The 18,027-nt window shown below is 45.9% G+C and overlaps 3 protein-coding genes across 4 annotated transcripts; 1 reads left to right on the top strand and 2 right to left on the bottom strand.

Annotated features, from left to right (window-relative positions):
* Positions 1-692: 692 nt before the first annotated feature.
* On the bottom strand, positions 693-8,486 carry gde1 (glycerophosphodiester phosphodiesterase 1). Its single transcript, XM_072671814.1, has 6 exons — positions 7,836-8,486; positions 6,977-7,152; positions 5,901-6,006; positions 5,684-5,776; positions 4,683-4,894; positions 693-3,972 (listed from the first exon to the last, which is right to left on the bottom strand). Exons 1-6 carry the CDS (start codon positions 8,100-8,102, stop codon positions 3,825-3,827), a joined length of 1,002 nt encoding a protein of 333 aa, XP_072527915.1. The 5' UTR covers positions 8,103-8,486; the 3' UTR covers positions 693-3,824.
* An 879-nt stretch (positions 8,487-9,365) lies between these two features.
* On the top strand, positions 9,366-12,362 carry tmem186 (transmembrane protein 186). Its single transcript, XM_072671817.1, has 2 exons — positions 9,366-9,571; positions 11,126-12,362. Exons 1-2 carry the CDS (start codon positions 9,569-9,571, stop codon positions 11,810-11,812), a joined length of 690 nt encoding a protein of 229 aa, XP_072527918.1. The 5' UTR covers positions 9,366-9,568; the 3' UTR covers positions 11,813-12,362.
* A 55-nt stretch (positions 12,363-12,417) lies between these two features.
* Positions 12,418-16,686, bottom strand: hmox2a (heme oxygenase 2a). Of its 2 annotated transcripts, none has more exons than XM_072671815.1 (6): positions 16,574-16,686; positions 16,014-16,112; positions 15,404-15,521; positions 13,905-14,396; positions 13,518-13,641; positions 12,418-12,861 (listed from the first exon to the last, which is right to left on the bottom strand). In XM_072671815.1, the coding sequence occupies exons 2-6, from the start codon at positions 16,094-16,096 to the stop codon at positions 12,731-12,733; spliced, it is 948 nt and encodes a 315-aa protein (XP_072527916.1). In that variant the 5' UTR covers positions 16,097-16,112; positions 16,574-16,686; the 3' UTR covers positions 12,418-12,730. The 2 variants fall into 2 exon arrangements, with proteins under 2 accessions (XP_072527916.1, XP_072527917.1); XM_072671816.1 differs by having other exon boundaries at positions 16,014-16,104; positions 16,574-16,683.
* Positions 16,687-18,027: the final 1,341 nt, after the last annotated feature.

Here is an 18,027-nt window from a genome sequence, read left to right as displayed (position 1 = left end):
ACAAGCCTGTTAACCTGCCTCATACCTGCGCCACTCAATTTGGGCAGATATTGGGGGGGGGGGGGGGGTAGTGGAAAGTGGTGGAAATTGTAATCTAATACAACTCTTACATCATCAGGTCACATGATGCCCCCCACCACCCCAACCCCTCCACCCCTTCACACCAGCCGAGACACAGAGCTGTTTTTCAACGGCCTTTATTCGTCCTTTCAGACACGTCCTGATTCACACTGATTCAGGTCCCTTTTCTTAAAGGGCAAGTCCACCATGTTTACAAAATCTCAGGTGGAGGTCAGAGGCTGTGATGTCAGCCCAGTCATCCAGAGCGAGGGCGTGGTGTGCAGTGGTTCGCTGTAGAGGAGCTTACCACAGGTGTTTTTTGTGATGGTGGTGAATGGAAGCGGGCGCCACTGTAAGCGTAACACACAAATAATTACCTGCACTTAATGTTGACAATGCTAAAATAGTGCTAACCCTGAAAATACCCATATAATAGCATTATATGATGCATTTATACTAATTTCTTTTTTTATTATTTGTATAATTTGTTAATTTAACTATTTGATCTTAATTTTTATTTATCTTTATTTATTTATTTATTTTAATAATGAATAGCCAAAATGTCACTTATTCATTTACTCAATTTTATTTATTTAATATATATATATATATTTCAAATTATTTATTACAATTTTCCAATATTATTTTCTTTGGATTGTTTGAGTATTTTTTTTATTATGATCCTGTGCATAAAAAATATTACATTTAATAATTATTTCTGTTTATTATGAACATAGCCCTGATTGTTATTGTCCTATGTATATTAGTTTGATTTTTAATTTATTTATTTTTTATTTATTTATTCAATTGAAATTAACTGGAAGTTTATTAATATTATTATTATTACTATTATAATGATGATGAATTACTGTGTTTTAGGCCAAAAGCTTCTCAAGGCCTTCCATTCACCACCACTGGGAACACTTCTGACACCAATGACCGAAACACATTTCAACAGATTCATCCAGAAACGGGTGGATTCCCCCTTTTTTTAAATGTGCATTTAACCCCTTTATTAACCCATGCTTATGTTGGTATACAGTACAGTACGCTACACAGGCCGAGACCGACTACAGTACGAACCGGGATTCTCCCAGTGCTTCTACACGGCCTGCGTCTGAAAACCAACCATCACGACATTTTAACAAAGAAACTCCAGTGTCGACCCAAACCGATCGTGAAGTTACCGAGTCTTGACTGACGAAGCACTCTGCGGTCAGACAGTATCTGTCTCTGGAGAGTCTGGAGATAGCGTTCGCTTTAAAGTCCGAACCGAAAGCTGCTGATTCACAGGGCCTGGCAGCCGATCCCAGGTTATCTAGTCGGAGACTAGCGTTATTGCTGTTGGTTCAGTCTGATAATGAGGATCAGCATTGATTTATTTAGCTGTAGCTTGCCCAGTCCTGCTCCAGCCTAGCGAGCGCTTGGATTTAGAGCCTGAAGTTGCAACAGGGTAGATTTCAGAGAGCAGGGGGAGCGCATTCAGAGCGCGGTCCTTCAAGCGCGGTCGACGGCGGTCATGGCGGTTGCGAGTCCACGTCCAGATCTAGTAGTTTGTACTGGTACAGAAATCCGATTCACACGATTGATTACTGACCCCATTTCTGACGTGTGCTTCTTTAGTCCAGGACAAGAGATGCTAGGCTAACATTGCCTACAAACACTGGACTTGGACTGTCGCCACCCTCCTTAAAAAATGCCCCCGAAAAAGATGCATGACCAAGTTTAGACCGGCATGGATTGGACCTTATTTAACCAACCGACCAAGCGAACTACGCTAAACTGGACGTCGCACAAAACAGCTGTCCCACAATTCAGCTCTGTGGAGACGGTCAAACTCCAGTGTTTATTAGCAACATTAGCTTAGCATCTCCGGCACACCTGGAAATTTGTGTCTACCACCACCATGTTTTCACCCAAAAAGGGGCGGGGCATTACGCATAGGGCAAAGTACCTGGCTGTGTTGCTCTCATCCATAGTAGTGTTTAGGTAGCTTTATTGAGAGCGCATTTATTAAATCATAAAAATAACAACACCACCAACAGCAATAAATCACGAGAAATATCACGATAATTAATATTAATTCGTTTGATAACATGATATTAGCTTTTTGCAGTCCTAAGCCAATACCTGACCCTAGTTCCTCTAGAAAGTCGAACCCCGTGGTTAAGAAAAACCGGACCCTGGAATCAGCGCTGCAGCCAAAACTGCGGAAAGCAAGGAAATCTGCTTCCCTCAATCTGGAAAACTGAGAAGCGAGATTCTGCCGAAGCTAAAGAAATGTATTCAGACTCACTCTACAGAACACAGCGATTATAAGCTAGATCAGCTATAGATCTTCTGGAACTTGCTCACCTGAGTCAGGGTATATACAGTACGTTTGAACACAAGCTAGACCCCACCCCATGGACGCAAACCCAGCACCGCCGGTCATGGACCCTGAAGTCCAGGGATGCGTATGGTGCCTGCCACCGCATTGCCGTGGCGTCGCTTAGACCCACATTTGAGAGCAACCGCCTTGGAAAGCGAACTAACGAATCAAACGAATCAAACGTCTGGCTTGACAACGGTGGAGTGGATGTTGAGACGTTTGGCAAAGAGGAAAGAATAGGGAGTTCGGTCGTGTCTCCAGACGAGACAACAGCCAGCGTTCAGTGTTCAACAGGACGTCAGGCTTTTTTTGGTGAACAAACCTGTAAATCGGCCCAGTAAGAGTGGACCTTTTTTTCCTTTACAATCAGAAACCCTTAAATTCTTCATATTTTAGCGTTAAGGTAATTGGAAGTCCCTTCATGACGATATTGCACCTTAATTCTAAACAAAAATCTCAATCAGAACTTTCTGATTTTACTCAGAAGTGAAGTTAAATACATATTGTTGCTGTCACGCAAAATCCTCAGGACTCCAAAATGGGTGGAGGGTGAAAAATTGTAAAATAAAAGTCATTTTGGAGCATTTCTATTGGCCCATTCATCAGAAAATGCTGTAAAGAACAACTGCCAGATTCAAAAAGTGAAAAACTGCAAATGCAAATACTACATTTTTGTGTGACAGCGACGATATGCAATATATGCCCAAAAGTTTGTGGACACCCCTTTAAATGAGTAACAGTATGGTGAACCCAAAGCCCATTTTTTATTTATTTACTGACCCACTCACTAGGACTCCCCTTATGACTTGCAATGCCTCTAGTCAGGGGGAGAGAGAGCCGTCTACCCACCCATAGAGAGAGCACGGCCAATTGCGCTCCCTCAGGCTCCGGCTGCTGATGGCGAAGCTTCGCAATCTTCGTCTGCTGAGCCACTGGGAGCCGAACCCGTTGCTGAACGATGGCGGGTGTTCAAATGCATGGGCAAGAGGGGGCATGAAGCCCCCAGCACTGTGTTCTCAGGGGTGACAAAGCTCATTAATAAGCTGGAGTGGCAGAACTAACCATCCAACAACAGTAGCTGACCTAAGTGACGCCCTCATGTGGCTGAATGCAATCAAATCTATTAAATCCTCGCAACAATGAGCCTTCTCAGAGGAGTAGAGGCTGTTGGTGCAGCAAAACGAGGACGGACTTCTTTTATTTTCAATACTCCTGATTCTAGAAGCGGCTTTGCATGAGGAGGTGTCCACAAACTTTTGACCGTATAGCGCAGAGAAGATGATCATCTGCAGAAACAGCATGATAAGGTTTGCTGTTTGTGTAGTTTAGTGCAGGTGTGTATGATTGTGTGTGTGTGTGTGTGTGTGTGTGTGTGTGTTTGGCACTGTGGTGGTCAGTAGTGTGGCTCACAGTCCTCCGTCAGACTGTCTGTGATGTAGTTGATCTTGAGCAGATGCTGGTAGTACTGCTTCTCCATGGCGGTGTTCACTGTCCAGGCCACTACCTCCACACCCCTATCTGCCCAGTACTGCACTATGTCCCTGAGACGGAAGCACACAGAAAAATCATATTTATTATTATTATTAATAATAATAATAATAATATTTATTCATTAATATTAATATCAGTCATATTGCATAAATCACAAGGAAGCGGACGCTACATCCTCAGTGCCTCGATAACGGGGTTGTAACAGTACAGTATATGGATATCGTATTGTGGCTAGCGTGTTAGCAGGCCTTGTGGCTTAGATAATAGCTTGAGGTTAGCATTAGCATTAGCGTTAGGGTTGCAAAGAGGTGGGAAATGTCCGACTGTAGCTCGAGAACTTTGGAAATATTCCAAATATAGGAATTTTGGGATTTTTTTTTTTTGGAATTTAAAGGAAATATCGTTTCATTTAAAGGAACTAGATCATACACCATCATCTACCAAAAATGAATAGTTAATATTATTCATTATTAACATCAAATAAAAGTGTATTTTCCCACAAGCTCACCATTAGCTTTGAATATTCCCATTTTATTCCCATGATAAATTTCCCAACTCTGAAAAATCCCAGAATATTGCAACCCTAATTACATTAGATGAGAGGTCGTGAACTCTCTCTGGCTCTGCTGCTACAAGCTGGGTCACTGTTGGACTCCTGACCCCATCACACTGCTTTTCGGAACATTCCTGAACTGCGTGGCTGCAAACAGTGGGATCGGTCAGAAGGGGCCGTAAGGCCGCGGCGGTGAGGCCGACTCACGTGGAGATGTAGTTTTTTTGCAGCAGGAAGGCGGACACGCCACACAGGTTCCACAGCAGGTGATGGTGCGCCCAGTCCAGCAGCACATCCATCCCCTGCATCCACAGGTATTTCCAAGCCGACGTGAAGCGAGGTGACCCGTCGCCCAGGCGACTCAGACTCCAAGGACGGTGCGTCAGGGCCGTCACCACCTCCGGATCCGCCTGCCGCATCTGGAACACGAGACAGAGACGAGCCGCGGCGGCTTTCATCCTGTGGTTCGGTGTGGCACGTGCTTTATATGCACTATATGTCCATATGTTTGTGGACACCCCTACTTTCTTCTTTGCACATGCGTGGGCTTGTCTAGTCTCTGTAGAATATTCTGCTCATCCTGACCTCCACAGTTCCTCTGACTAGCGCTCTTGTCGTTCTCAACCATGATCAACCATGTACATTTTATTTTTGGCCAAACTGTTCCTTTATAATTAACTACAGCCTCTTTTCCACCGCAGGGACAAGCGGTTACTAACACCAGGCTAGCGCTATTGGACGAGCCCAGCAGGCGGGCCGTGCTAACACCGCGGTAGCAATACTGGACGAGGCCAGCAGGCGGGCTGTGCTAGGGCCGTGGTAGCGTTATTGGGCAAGCCCAGCAGGTGGGCCTTACCTACACCTTGGTAGGCCATGCTAACACCATGGTAGATAAAGCTGTTAGCGGATCCCTACACCATAAACCCTTCTCACTCGTGCTAAGAAAACCAGGCTCAGCTTGGTTTGTGAGTAGTCCGTGCCGAACCGTGTCCGTGTGGAAAAGCCACCAGAACAGTTACCCTCCAAGCTCTGAACCGAAGAGAGGCCTAGCCAGTAACTACAGGTCAGGACCAGTGGTTCTCAAGATGGTCCATATCTATACTCTCCCGCTATACAGCAAAATATGGACCACCTGGGATCTCCGAGAACCAGTCTGAAAAGCAGTTGATCTGCTCGGGCCCACCTAGATCCCAAAAGCCAACATTTACCCTGTAGATGACTTTTGGCTCGAAGGAGCAGACGATACTGGAGTTGTAGAGCACCGGATGCCTCCGATACAGTTTCTTCAGAGCTGCAGCTGCCTGGACAGAGAAGAACAGCCACAGTCAACATGACCCACCTCCCAGCCTGCTGTAATCACACCCAGCCTCCACTGGGCTTCTTAGTCCCACACACACCACTGATCCCGCTTGCTGGTGACCCTACCTCGTCCGCATGGCCTTTGACGTCGAAGTAGATGGTCAGCTGGTGTTTGATGCATTCCTCCACCGCCTCCTGCAGAGTCGGGACCTTCTCTCCACGGAAACGGTCACTGCAGACAACCAACAATAACACACTCAGTGATGCCTGAGGTTAGACAGTGGGAATCAAGCAAGCGCAGAATGAAGGTCCAGGTCTGAGACCGAGTTTAGATGCCTAGTAGCATGGACTCCACAAGAGGGCGCTATTAGCACTCGAACAGCTCTCTGTGCTTCATCACTGACAATCACAATAGCTCTGATCCAAGGGCAGGTCCTCGTCCACCAGTGAAGACGGACTAGAACATGCCCCCATCTATCATCTAGTCATGGTCAAGCGCCCCCTCTCGGCTGCCCATGATCAGCAGCATGGCCGGGATTCGAACCAGCGATCCTCTGATCATAGGGATAGCACCTCGGTCCTTCAAACCCCCCCGAACGTAGGCTGCATTTCTGGGCTCCTTTGCCTTGGAATGCCCCCTTCTACGCTGTAGTGTCCCAGAAACGCAGCCATACCTCGGCAGCAACCTAGTCATGCATATTACCGATATCTCCATATCATTATTATTATTTTAATGCATTAATAATACCAGTTTAGGCCTTCTGGAAGCCTTACATGCATAAGGGTCCAACTTTGAACTTAGGCCTACTTGTCTACCCAACCCCATTAGCCTACCTGGACCACAGAAGCTTAAAGTTTGCGTAATATTTACGAAATTTTTTGCGAATGTCAATATTTTCATTCCAACAAAAATTTGTTTCAGTCCAAGGCTTAAAATATAACGTTAGCCCAATGCAAATTTAGATTTGACCCATACAGGCCTCACATGGGCATGTTAGTTGGGGGTCTTAATGGCTTTTGGTTGAGTTGGCCTTTACCGACTTGCGTCAACCGACCACGCCGTTCGATTTCTCAGAGGGGAAGCTTGGCGTCTCGGCTGAACTCGGCTGGACCTGCTCCACCTACTGGCCACAAACCTTGACGATAGGTGGAATATCGTCAAGCCTAAAGTCGCCACAGAAACACCGTCTTTCTGGATTCACCTCAGCCTGTGCTTGGCCGCCGCGTCCAGTTCGCCGATTTCTGAGAAGCGCAGTTTGCTGAGAGGCCCGGATCCGTTGGTAGTCCGGTCCACCGTCTCGTCGTGCATGAGTATAGGTACGCCATCCGCCGTGAACTCCAAATCCAGCTCCACTCCCGTCGCTCCGTTCGCGCTGGCCTGGGAGGCAACGGGACAAGAACACTGAGGAGGAGGAAGACATCTACAGGCTTCTACAGGCCCTCAGGTCTCACGCAAACAAGGGAGGAACTGCTCGCATGGTTACTGTTGGTTGACCAACCGTTTCCTCCAGTTGGCATGAACAAATACACAAGGAGGAGGAGGAAGAGGATGTGGGTCTACAAACGAAGGTGTTACACCAAACAGCCATAACATTAAGACCACTAGCACCATCTAAATGAAGGTCATAAAGGTCATGAAGGTGGGTAGGCTAAGGATCTGAGACCAGCTGTGAGGCAAAGGTTGGCTTGTAGGGGGTCCAGTACCAGTACCTACCAAAGGTCCTCCAAGAAAGGAGGGTCTTGGGCTTACTGGAACCCAAGCCGGCTTCCAGTATACCATACTTCTGGTTCCCTATGTGGTTAATGATATTCTGCTGGTTCAGTGGCTAGACTGCTTTGCTGTTCCTCACGCTTCCCCATTTCAAGCCTTAAATGTGGACGTAAATGGGGACTAAGTTGACCCCCAAAAAGATGGCTGATGGATGCATGCTGGGACTAGCCCAGACCAATCCACATGTTTCCACCATCCCTGCAAGTGGAGACCCACGGTGGTGCCAGACCAGTTAGACGACCACCCATTTCAGCACCCACCCCTGGGGTGGAAGCACCGGTCAGCCTTACCGCTCGAATAGCTGCTATTGTGTTCTCCGGGGCATCGTGTCCACCGCCGCGGTGAGCCACCACCGACACCCCGCCCGGGGCTAGCCTGGAGCCCGGTCGCAGCACCTGCTTCGCTCGGCTGACTGGAAGCTGCGGGAATCGGAACAGCAGCAGAAAGAGGTAGAGGGAGGCCGTGACCCCCGTGGACCACACCGCGCTCCTGGTTCCGAGCAAGACCACCACGAAGACGGCCGAGAAGCAGGTAAGCCCGTCCCCTAACTGCAGCATGCTGTAGGCGGGCTGTGGCTGAGCAGAGGAGAACCAGCGACCGGTAGCGGCTCAGCGGCGCCCCATTCAGCTGCTGCTGCTGCGGCGGCGGCGGCGGAGGCGGAGGCTCGGTCGGTCAGTCGGTCAGGCAGTGAGCGGCGGTGAGGGGTCGTCGTTTAAAGTTCTTACGAGTAAAACCTCATTTTCTGATGATGATGATGATTATTATTATTAATATTATTAATATTATTATTATTATTATCTCCTCCTGCTGCCAAAACCACCAGCCCCAGCCAGACGCTCCCTGATGTAGTGGACAGGAGACGGATGTTTAGCCTAGAGCGTTACTGCATCCACCACATACGCGCAGGCCAGGTGTTATAAGGCTGCGCTTTTGCACTGCGTTTTAGTAGCGCTGACTTGACGCACAGCAGGGCCGCTTTCGCTGATCAGCACATCATTCCTGTACTGGACCGTGTGCGGGTGAGCGCGGGCGGATGACTTGAAGATCGTATAATCGCAATAACGTTTTTAGGAAGCGCCACAGTGGTCGCTAATGACACAAATGAAAATAAATAAATAAACAATAACGGTGATAATAATAATAATAATAATAAACATACTGGTTGGGTGATTGGCAGTTTAAATGAAAAATATTTTTGACATTTTAAAGGACAATTTATAATACATACATAAATAAGTGACAAAAAAGTAAAGAAAGAAATAAATAAAGCGAGGACATGAAAATCTGAAGAAATATAATAATAATAATGAGGACAATTTATAATAAATACATACATAAATAAATAAATGACAATTTTTTTTAAAATGAAAATTCAAAACAAAAATAAATTAAATTAAATTAAATTAAATGTTAAAAAATCATAGGGGTTGGGTGATTGGCAGTCCAAATTGGGGAGCACATCAGATAAAAAAACATTTTTGCAGAATGTCAGGACAATTTATAATAAATAAATAAAGAAATAAATGACCAAAAAAGTAAAAAAGATATGAAAATCAAAACAAAAATAAATATAATAATAATAATAATAATAATAACATATGGGTTGGGTGATTGGCAGTCCAAACTGGGGAGAAAATGGGACACTTGAATTTTTTTAAATCTGATTTATTGTAATTTAATGTTCTTTTTTTGACATTTTTTGCAGAATGTCAGGACAAAAACAGCATTTTAGCACAGAAATGAATAAATAAATAAATGACAAAAAAGTAAAAAAAAAAAAAAGGCGAGTACATGAAAATAAAAACAAAAATAAATAATAACATTAATAATAATAATAATAATAATAAACATGTCGTATCTAACAAAAAAAATCATGACAAATTAAACAAAAAAGCATTTTATACTTTTTATACTAGGAATAAAACCGTAATCACGGTCATTACCGGCGACCACGAGGACTCTTATTTTGAAGACCGTTTGAAGACAGTGTTTCACACACGCTAGCTGTAAGGTCTGGGATGAAATGGTAAGCAGTGTATAGAAATATGAATAATATTTATGTATATGATGTTCTTCCCTGCATGTATATATTTATATATGTGTTTATATATGTGTATATGATAAACGGGTTCATAGCACTAACGCGAGCACAGCAAGCGTCCTCAGTAGATTAGCGTGCATGCTAGTTAGCTAGCTAGCTAATAGACCTCTAGCAGAGACGCTGTGGCACGAAGCTCTAATGTTGGGACAGTTTTTAAAAACGACGTTTAATAATTAATTAATTCTTAAATTAATAAATCAATATTTAATAATTATTATAATAGTCATATTCCTCTGATAAACCTGATGTGTGAACCCTGCTGTCAGTGTGCATCATTTTACACGTCAAACTGACTAATGTCACGTGTCCCAAACAAACAAACAAACAAATAAATAAATAAAATGAAAGAGAAACACCTCGTGGTTTATTAATATTGGAATATTTTCAGATGCAGCTGTAAACCGATTGTGGTGGTTTCTGAAGTGATGCCAAGTGCAGTGGTGTATCTTGGTGGTTGCTATGGTACATCAGGTGATTGCTAATTGTTGAAAGTTGTTGCCATGGTGTTTCGGGTGGTTGTTAAAGTGTTGCTAAGTGAGGTGGTTACTATGGTGGTTGCTAATCGCTCAACGTTGATGCTCTGCTTTGCTATGTTGTCACAGGTAGTTGCTATGGTGTTCGCGCTGGTGTTTCAGGTGGTTGCTAAGATCTTGTCACATGCTCTGGTGTTTTTTTGGGTGATGACTAAGGTGTTCATTGGTGGTCCTTGCTCTGGCATTTCAAGTATTTCAAGTGGTTGCTAAGGTGTTGCCAAGCAAGGTGGTTGCATTGTTACTAGAGTGTTTGCTAAATTACTTTGACGTTTGCTTTGATGTTTCAGGTGGTTGCTAAGGTTGTCCCAAATGTGTGTGTTTTTTTTGGGGTTTTTTTTTGGTGGTGGCTAAGGTGTTCGGGTTTGTTGCTATGGCATTTGCTATTTTAATTGGTTGCTAAGGTGCTGCCAAGTGATGGGGTTTAGCTGGTTTCTATGGCCTTTCACGTGGATGCTAAGGTTTTGCCAAGTGCACTGGTTTTAGGGTGATTGCTAAGCTGTTGCCAAGTGAGGTGGGGTTGAGGGTTGTTGCTATGGCCTTTGCTATGGTATTTCATGTGGTTGCTAATCTGTTGTAGGTGGTTGTTATGGTGTTTGCTGTGGTATTCTAGTTGATTGCTACGGTGTTGCTAAAGTTTGGGTTTTGTTAGCATTAAGATATACTGAGTGGTTGCTATGGTATTTCAGGTTGTTGCCAAATGCAACAGTGTTTCTTGGTAGTTGCTATGGTGTCACTGAGATGTTTCATAGTGGTTGCTAGGTGTTGTTTTTTCAGGTTTTTGTTAAGGTGTTCTAGGTGATTGCTATGGTGTCTCAGGTGGTTGCTAGGGTATCGCGAAGTTGTTGCTATGATACCGTTTGTGGTTTATCGTGGCTTTTGCACAGCGGAGCTGAGCAGTGTATTGTGTTGCTACTCCCTCAGTAAACAGTGTCCTCTCTCTTTACAGCTGAGGTCACCGCGTCTGATCCACCTGACCGTCACCTTAGCAGCCCCTGGACGCCAATGTCTCCGTCAGTCTCCGAGTCCCCGCCCCCTCCTCTTCCCTTACGCCCGAACGGGGACGGAGCATGCCATTCGGACCTCCTCCATCCTACCGAATCAGACTTCGCCCCCCTCCCCGCAGGGTCAAGCTCTCGCGGCCTGCTCTGACCTCGCCTCGCAGAAATTCTCGCTAATCTACGCTTTCCCAGCCATCAAGGCCCTGCGGGCAGTCTCCAGACTCAAGCTCATGCAGACGGGGATCACCGCCGCTCTCCTGCCCACCGTCAGTTACTTTTACCTGCAGGGGCAGGCGTCCGGCGCCCAGCTGACCTACGCCACGGGCATCGCCGCCTTTGCGGCCGTCATGCTCTACGTCATGAGCCACTACATCAGGCGAGTGGTGGGGATGATGTACCTGGACTCGACTCAGACCATCCTGAAGGTGTCCCATCTCACCTTCTGGGGTCACAGGAGGGACATGTACCTGCCCGTGGCGGACGTCAAGACCGTGGCAGACACCGGCGACGTCCAGGGCGAAGTCATCCTGCAGCTGAAGCAATTCGGCTGCTCCGACACCCTGTACTTCTCGCTCCGGTTCGGGCGGGTGGTCGACAGACAAGGCTTTGAGAAAGTGTTCGGGACTCTGTCGTAGTGCTCCTTCACAACCTCTCTTTCTCAGAGTTACACAGATTGTATTCGTGCACCTTTAAGACCGATTTGTAAACGAGCTCTGTTCTGATTGGGTGCCCTGTATTGTACCATGTTATTTATAAATAAATAGACTGATGCCACCAGATGTCTCTCCAAAACATGGCAAGTGAAGGCCCTGGGTGGTCCAGTGGAATAAGGCAATTTCCCTATGATCAGAAGGTCGCTGGTTCGAACCCAGTCAGTCATCGCCATCGGCAGCCGAGGCCCAGAGGGAGCACAATTGGCTCTAGCTCCCTCCAGGGTGGGTAGATCCGGAGCCGGGGAGGCAGGGCTTTCCTCCAGGCACGTTGGTTCGGCAGCTCACGTGTCGGAGGGGGCTAGTCCGCTAGTCCGCCCTCACTGTTGTTGGGGGCATCACATGTGATGGGGGTTGGTTACATACCGGTTGGGCGATTGGCAGTGCAATTGGGGAGAATATGGGTGAATTGGTGTTAGTGGTTGCTAAGGTGTTGCCAAGTGAGGTGGTTACTAGAGTGTTTGTTAATTGTTCAGTGTAGATGCTTTGGTGTTTCAGGTTTGATTAATTAATTATTTAAAAAAAACAAATTAGAATTTTAAATGTTTATTATTTTTGCAGAACGTCAGGACAAGAACAGCGTTTTTGACATTATGATCACATGACCCAAACATTAGCTAGCATCGTGCCTACTGATGGAGGGGGGAAGAAGGGCCACTCAGAGAGACTGAGGTCAAATGACCCCTCTTGGACTCCTGGCCACGGATGGCTGTGACAGTAGTGAATATTAGGTTGATGGAAAATGCTGTAGCCCTGTCAAAATGAGCCAAACTGGCCTGCATCCTTTACTTAACGCACTGCCTTACAGCGACTTCCTATTGGTCACACCGTCGAAATACTAGATCACATAATGTACCAAGCAGCCAATCCGGTGATCGCAGCAACCCATGTGGCCAGCAGCACTCGGGCAGTAGTGCTGTTCGCCAGCAGCGTCCTGGCTAACCGACACACGTGCGTCGTGTTCCCGCTCACCGCTGGACACAAAGGAGAGAGGGCGGTTTTAGTTTCAGCCATGATGACCGGATGAGCAGATCTTACATAGAACAGGATATTAGCATGTTCTGCAGCTCTGGGTGTTGACCCCTCCCCTCCAGGACCACAGCCATAGGGGACTAGGGACACTCGCATTATTCAATCCAAAAGTTTGTGGACACCCCTTTTTTTTTTATTTTTTTATTATTTATAGGGCACACAGCTTAATACACTATACGTCCACACATTTGTGGACATCTCTCCTTCTAATGTAGGGAGAACTGGACTCTCCTACCATAACCTGATGAACCTATTGGCACCATGCCTAATGCCAGGCATGGGCTAGTAGAGTATAAAGCCCATGGAGCTCACTGTGCTCTGGAATGATGGATGGTTCTCCATCAAGCACTCCAAAATCTACAGGAAAGCCTTCTTCCATAGACTGTAGAGACAGTGTCTCTAATGAAAGCAGGTGTCCCAATACTTTTGTTCATATAGTGTAACTTGGGGTTGAGTTACGGACGGTTGATGCTGCCACTATCAGTACAGATGATGGCTTATAAGCAACATTGGATTGGATTCATTGGGTGTCCACAAACTTTTGCCCATGCAGTGCGGTCCTTGTAAAAAGCTGGTAAATGTGCCAATTTCTTCTTACCCATCTTGGCGGCGTAGTACGGACATTTACTAATATCTCCCCCCAGGTCACCGTGCGCCGGGAAGCCCACGTCCTGCACCTCTTCTTTAATACCCTTGCCGATCTCCTGCAGCTCCTCAAACACCTGCAGGACAGAAGGACAGAAGACTGTTGAAGAGGTCAGCTGAAATAAGCTTGCCTCCGAGGTCAAGGTACAGAGCTAGGGGTAGCTTTTAGCCTAGTGCGGATACCAACCAGCATCCTTCTCTGGCGGTGACACGATGCTCACCAGGGTCAACGTGCCGAACGCTCATTACTGAGATCATAACTATGCTAAGCTAAATACAGCTTTCCATTCTAGGACACCTTTAAACAAAGCCCCCAAAGCCCCCAAAGCCCCCTTTTCACCTGAAGGTTGAATCTGAAAGCTTGGTTGGCCTCAGCCAGCAGCCTCTCCTTGGTCTCCGCGTCCACCTCCAGTTCGTTCATTCGGCTGCGGTACAGCCTCTTGAAGGCCGTGGGGTTGTGGATGCCCTCGAACTGGTAGAAATGGATGCCCTCGCCGGTCGGCGGGAGCTTCAGTGCTCGCTGGGCTACTTTCTTCAGTATCTGACCCCCGGAGAGGTCCCCCATGTAGCGGGTCCAGGAGTGGGCCACGAGAAGATCCGGTTCGTGCTGACCCACGTGGCGGATGCGCTCCACGTAGGGCCTCGTGGCCTCCGAGCAGCTGATCTGGTTCTTCCAGTCTGAGCCATACAGATACTCCAGGTCCTTGGCCAAGGCTTCCTCACGGTGCAGCTCGGAGGGGAAATACACTGGCGCGAACAGGGGGTGGTCCTTGTTCCTCTCAATTTCTTCCTCAAGTGCAGAGTAGACGTAATAGAGTGCAACTGTGCCCAGCTGTAAGAGAGCGAGAGAGTCAGAAGATCAGCCAGAACATTCATAGCACCTTCATCTACAGTGGCACAGGTCAAGGGGTGGACGTGTTAAAAAAAAAAGTGGGAAAATGGTCAAGTGGAAGAACCTGACCACCTACCTAAAAGGTGCTCCAAGAAAGGAGAACCAGTGAACCCACCACAGGGTCATTGGCAACCAAGACGTATTGATACTCATGGAGGTCCCACCTCACAACTTACAGGACTTAAAGGATCTACTGCTAACGTTAGCCTTGATAACAGATACCACAGGACACTTTCAGAGGTCTTGTGGAGTCCAGTCTAGTGTGGTGGAGCACATATATGAGGCAGGTGGTGATAATGTTGTGGCAGAGTTCTGATGACAAAGGCCTAAGTTGTCCAGATCTCCAAGTAAACAAGGCCTAGATCCTCCAAATTATAAAGGGAAACCAGGCCTAGATCCTCCAGATCTCTAAGTAAACAAGGCCTAGGTCCTCTAGATTTCTGAGGAAACAAGGCCTAGGTCCTCCAGATCTCTGTGGAAATGAGGCTCAGATCCTTGAGATTTCTGAGGAAACGAGGCCTAGGTCCTCCAGATCTCTGAGGAAAAAGGCCTAGGTCCTCCAGATTTCTGAGGAAACAAGGCCTAGGTCCTCCAGATCTCTGTGAAAACGAGGCTCAGATCCTCGAGATTTCTGAGGAAACGAGGCCTAGGTCCTCCAGGTCTCTGAGGAAACGAGGCCTAGGTTCTCCAGGTCTCTGAGGAAACGAGGCCTAGGTTCTCCAGGTCTCTGAGGAAACGAGGCCTAGGTTCTCCAGGTCTCTGAGGAAACGAGGCTCAGATCCTCGAGATTTTAGAGGAAACGAGGCCTAGATTGTCCAGATTTCAGAGGAAACAAGGCCTGGGTCCTCCAGATTTTCAGGTGACCCGTTTTTTTTTTAGACCCAACTCTCAGACCTCTTTGTAATGGCTAGGTTGAACGTGAGCATCTTCTAAATCCGTCTACAGACCTTAAAGAGTTCTCTCTTTATTCTGCCTCTGAGAAAGTCTTTAGCAAACGGAGAGTTTTCCGCCCGTTCATGAGCCTCCTTGGTCCCGGCAGCCAGATACTCGGACAGGTCGTCAGGCCTGAAGCAGAAAGAGGGGAGGAGGCGTTAGGGGGTTAGAAACTGGCCGTTGGGAAGTCCCAGAACTTCTATCCCATCCCCAATACAGTTGTTGCTACGCTGGCATATACAGCCGACACCAACGACAGGTAAAGCTAGCTATCGTGCACGTCAGAGGGGACAGGACGTGTCCGGGGGGGGGGGGGGGGCGCCACTATTTTGAGAAGGCTTGGTCCTCAAACCCATTCATGGTGGAGGGATACATGCATGTCCCCCAGGAAAACCCCATCTTCAGATTTTGGTTCTGGTACCAAATAAATGGCTATTTTTGTATATATATATTGTAGTCATGGCGACGCCCCTTTGTCCCACTGTAAAGACATCGGAGACAGTACATTTGTTTATTTATTTATTTATACAATGATCCACAGTTTGACCCCAAATCCCACTCTGACCGTGGTCATCCCAACCACTGGGTCCTACAGAGAGCTTAAAAAACCTGCAGTAGAGACACCTGAGAAATTCGTCCTCCTCGTGGTTGTCTCCGTTGTCGTCTCCGCCGCCGCCGCCATATTTCAGGACTTCTTCAGCAGCCATAGCACAGTCTGAAGTACTGCCCGTCCACACCAGACACCAGGTCAGGACCAGGGGTCGAGGAAAGCACGAGCATGAAACGGAACAAGAACAGAGCAGGTCAGGAGCATGCGGTAATGTTAAGGGCAAGGACAAGGACATGGACATGGACATGTCCCAAGAGTTCAGGACAGGTACAGTAGCTAAGTCCTGCTGTCTTCATTATGTGAGGTTTCTAAAGCTGGCCTGTGGGAAAGGACAGTGGACAGTCATGTCCAGGTCTGTCCAGGTCTGTCCGGTCTCCTATACTTGGGTCCTACTGCCTGGGACTGTCCCCCCCTGTCCTCCTTACCTGGAGCTGTTTGTGTTAGCATCGCTGCTAAGTTAGCTAGCTAGCTACACCCCAGCAGGCCTGTCCCTCTCTTTCAGGACACGTCCTTCACACACTATCGAACATATCCGGGGTATTAATGAAGGAAACGGCTGATCAGGGGTTTCTACCTCGTCCTGGGTTTGGGGTCCTGTCCGCTCTGTGAGGAGCTCTGCGCGCGGCTCTGGCTGAGGGGGCGCTTTGTTTACGTCTTGTTTTTATCCCACCCGTATTCCAACAGGCCCCGCCCTCCTGCGCTGGGATTGGCTAGCGGTCAAAAGCTGTTCGCGTATTGGACAAATTTTGGAATATCAGGTATGCAAATATTATTAATACGACAAATAATTATTGTTTAGATTAGTATTATGAGTAGTAGTAGTATTAGAATTATTATACTACAATGTACACTACGCATAAGTTAACAAATATACTTATATTTTAAATAATATAATTATAATATAATTATTGTTATTATTATAATAATGAATAATAATAACAATAACAATAAGTATTGCATCCAAAAATAAAGAATGCATTTCACATTATCACTTTTTTTCCCACATTTCCACTTTTATTTTTGTAATAAACGTACATTTATTAAAAGAAACGTAAATAAATAATTAAATTATAAAACAAGTAGCAAATAATAACAAGAATACTACTAAAATTATAATTTTTAAAAATAAAATCTCACATTATCACTTTGTTCTACTCTTATTATTATAATAAACATACATTTATTAAAAGAAACGTAAATAAATGATTTTTGAAAAAATGAAAAAATATTAAAAACATATTTAAAAAAATATTTAAAAATATATATTTATATAAAAACATATATTAAAAATGAAAAAATATCAAATATATTTAATAATAAATAAATAAATTATGAAACGTAACAAATAATAATAAAAATATTGTATCTATATATTTAAAAAATCTGTTGATAGACTACTTGTGAGTATGAACTATTAGCCAATCACAACAAAGGAGGGCGGTGCTTCCCTGTAAACGGGTAGAAAAAAAAAACAACGCTGTAAAAGTTGAGACTTGGATCACGTGTCAAATCCAGGCTGCTGCCCCCTGCTGATAAGTACCGGTAACACACTTCAGGGATTTATTATTATTATTATTATTATTAATATTAATATTAATATATACAGAGAGAGAGATTCATGGAGAGGATAGGGCTTTACCTGGGTGTCTGCGGCAGTCGTCTCTAGGCCCTGGGTTGACCAGCATAGGGTACATTTGAGATGGTTAGCTGGTTTAGCTGCATGACCGACCGTATGGCCAGCTTGTTGGGGTCATGGCCATATGGCTGATAGCTAGACCAGCTAATCCATTAAACTACGCTGCAGATTCACTGTGCTGGTCCAGGGCTGAACCGGTCAGCCAGGCTGAAGAGATGTTTGGCTCATGCCATGTGCAGTTGCAGGCTTCCACCAGTAGATGTCAGTGAACACTAAGTGATGGCCTCAGTCCTCATCAGTCATGGAGCTCACTAATGAGTCCTTAAGCTGAGATGAGATATATATATATATATATATATGTCAACCAGCCATAACATTAGTACCACCTCCCT

The sequence above is a fragment of the Salminus brasiliensis genome, chromosome 25, assembly GCF_030463535.1.
Source record: "Salminus brasiliensis chromosome 25, fSalBra1.hap2, whole genome shotgun sequence".
Taxonomy (NCBI): domain Eukaryota; kingdom Metazoa; phylum Chordata; class Actinopteri; order Characiformes; family Bryconidae; genus Salminus; species Salminus brasiliensis.
Note: the sequence above shows the minus strand (reverse complement) of the source record. Positions and strands in the feature narration are given on the sequence as shown.

What these genes read in the sequence shown, in the direction of transcription:
- gde1 (XM_072671814.1), bottom strand. Translation starts at nt 8,102, where the DNA reads ATGCTGCAGTTAGGGGACGGGCTTACCTGCTTCTCGGCCGTCTTCGTG. An exon ending in TCAAAGGCCATGCGGACGAG is followed by an intron (nt 5,777 to 5,900) that starts GTAGGGTCACCA and finishes TTCTCTGTCCAG; the next exon opens with GCAGCTGCAGCTCTGAAGAA. An exon ending in AGCCAAAAGTCATCTACAGG is followed by an intron (nt 4,895 to 5,683) that starts GTAAATGTTGGC and finishes CTCGTGTTCCAG; the next exon opens with ATGCGGCAGGCGGATCCGGA.
- hmox2a (XM_072671815.1), bottom strand. Translation starts at nt 16,096, where the DNA reads ATGGCTGCTGAAGAAGTCCTGAAATATGGCGGCGGCGGCGGAGACGAC. An exon ending in GAGGAGGACGAATTTCTCAG is followed by an intron (nt 15,522 to 16,013) that starts GTGTCTCTACTG and finishes TTTCTGCTTCAG; the next exon opens with GCCTGACGACCTGTCCGAGT. An exon ending in GTACTACGCCGCCAAGATGG is followed by an intron (nt 12,862 to 13,517) that starts GTAAGAAGAAAT and finishes CTTTGTGTCCAG; the next exon opens with CGGTGAGCGGGAACACGACG.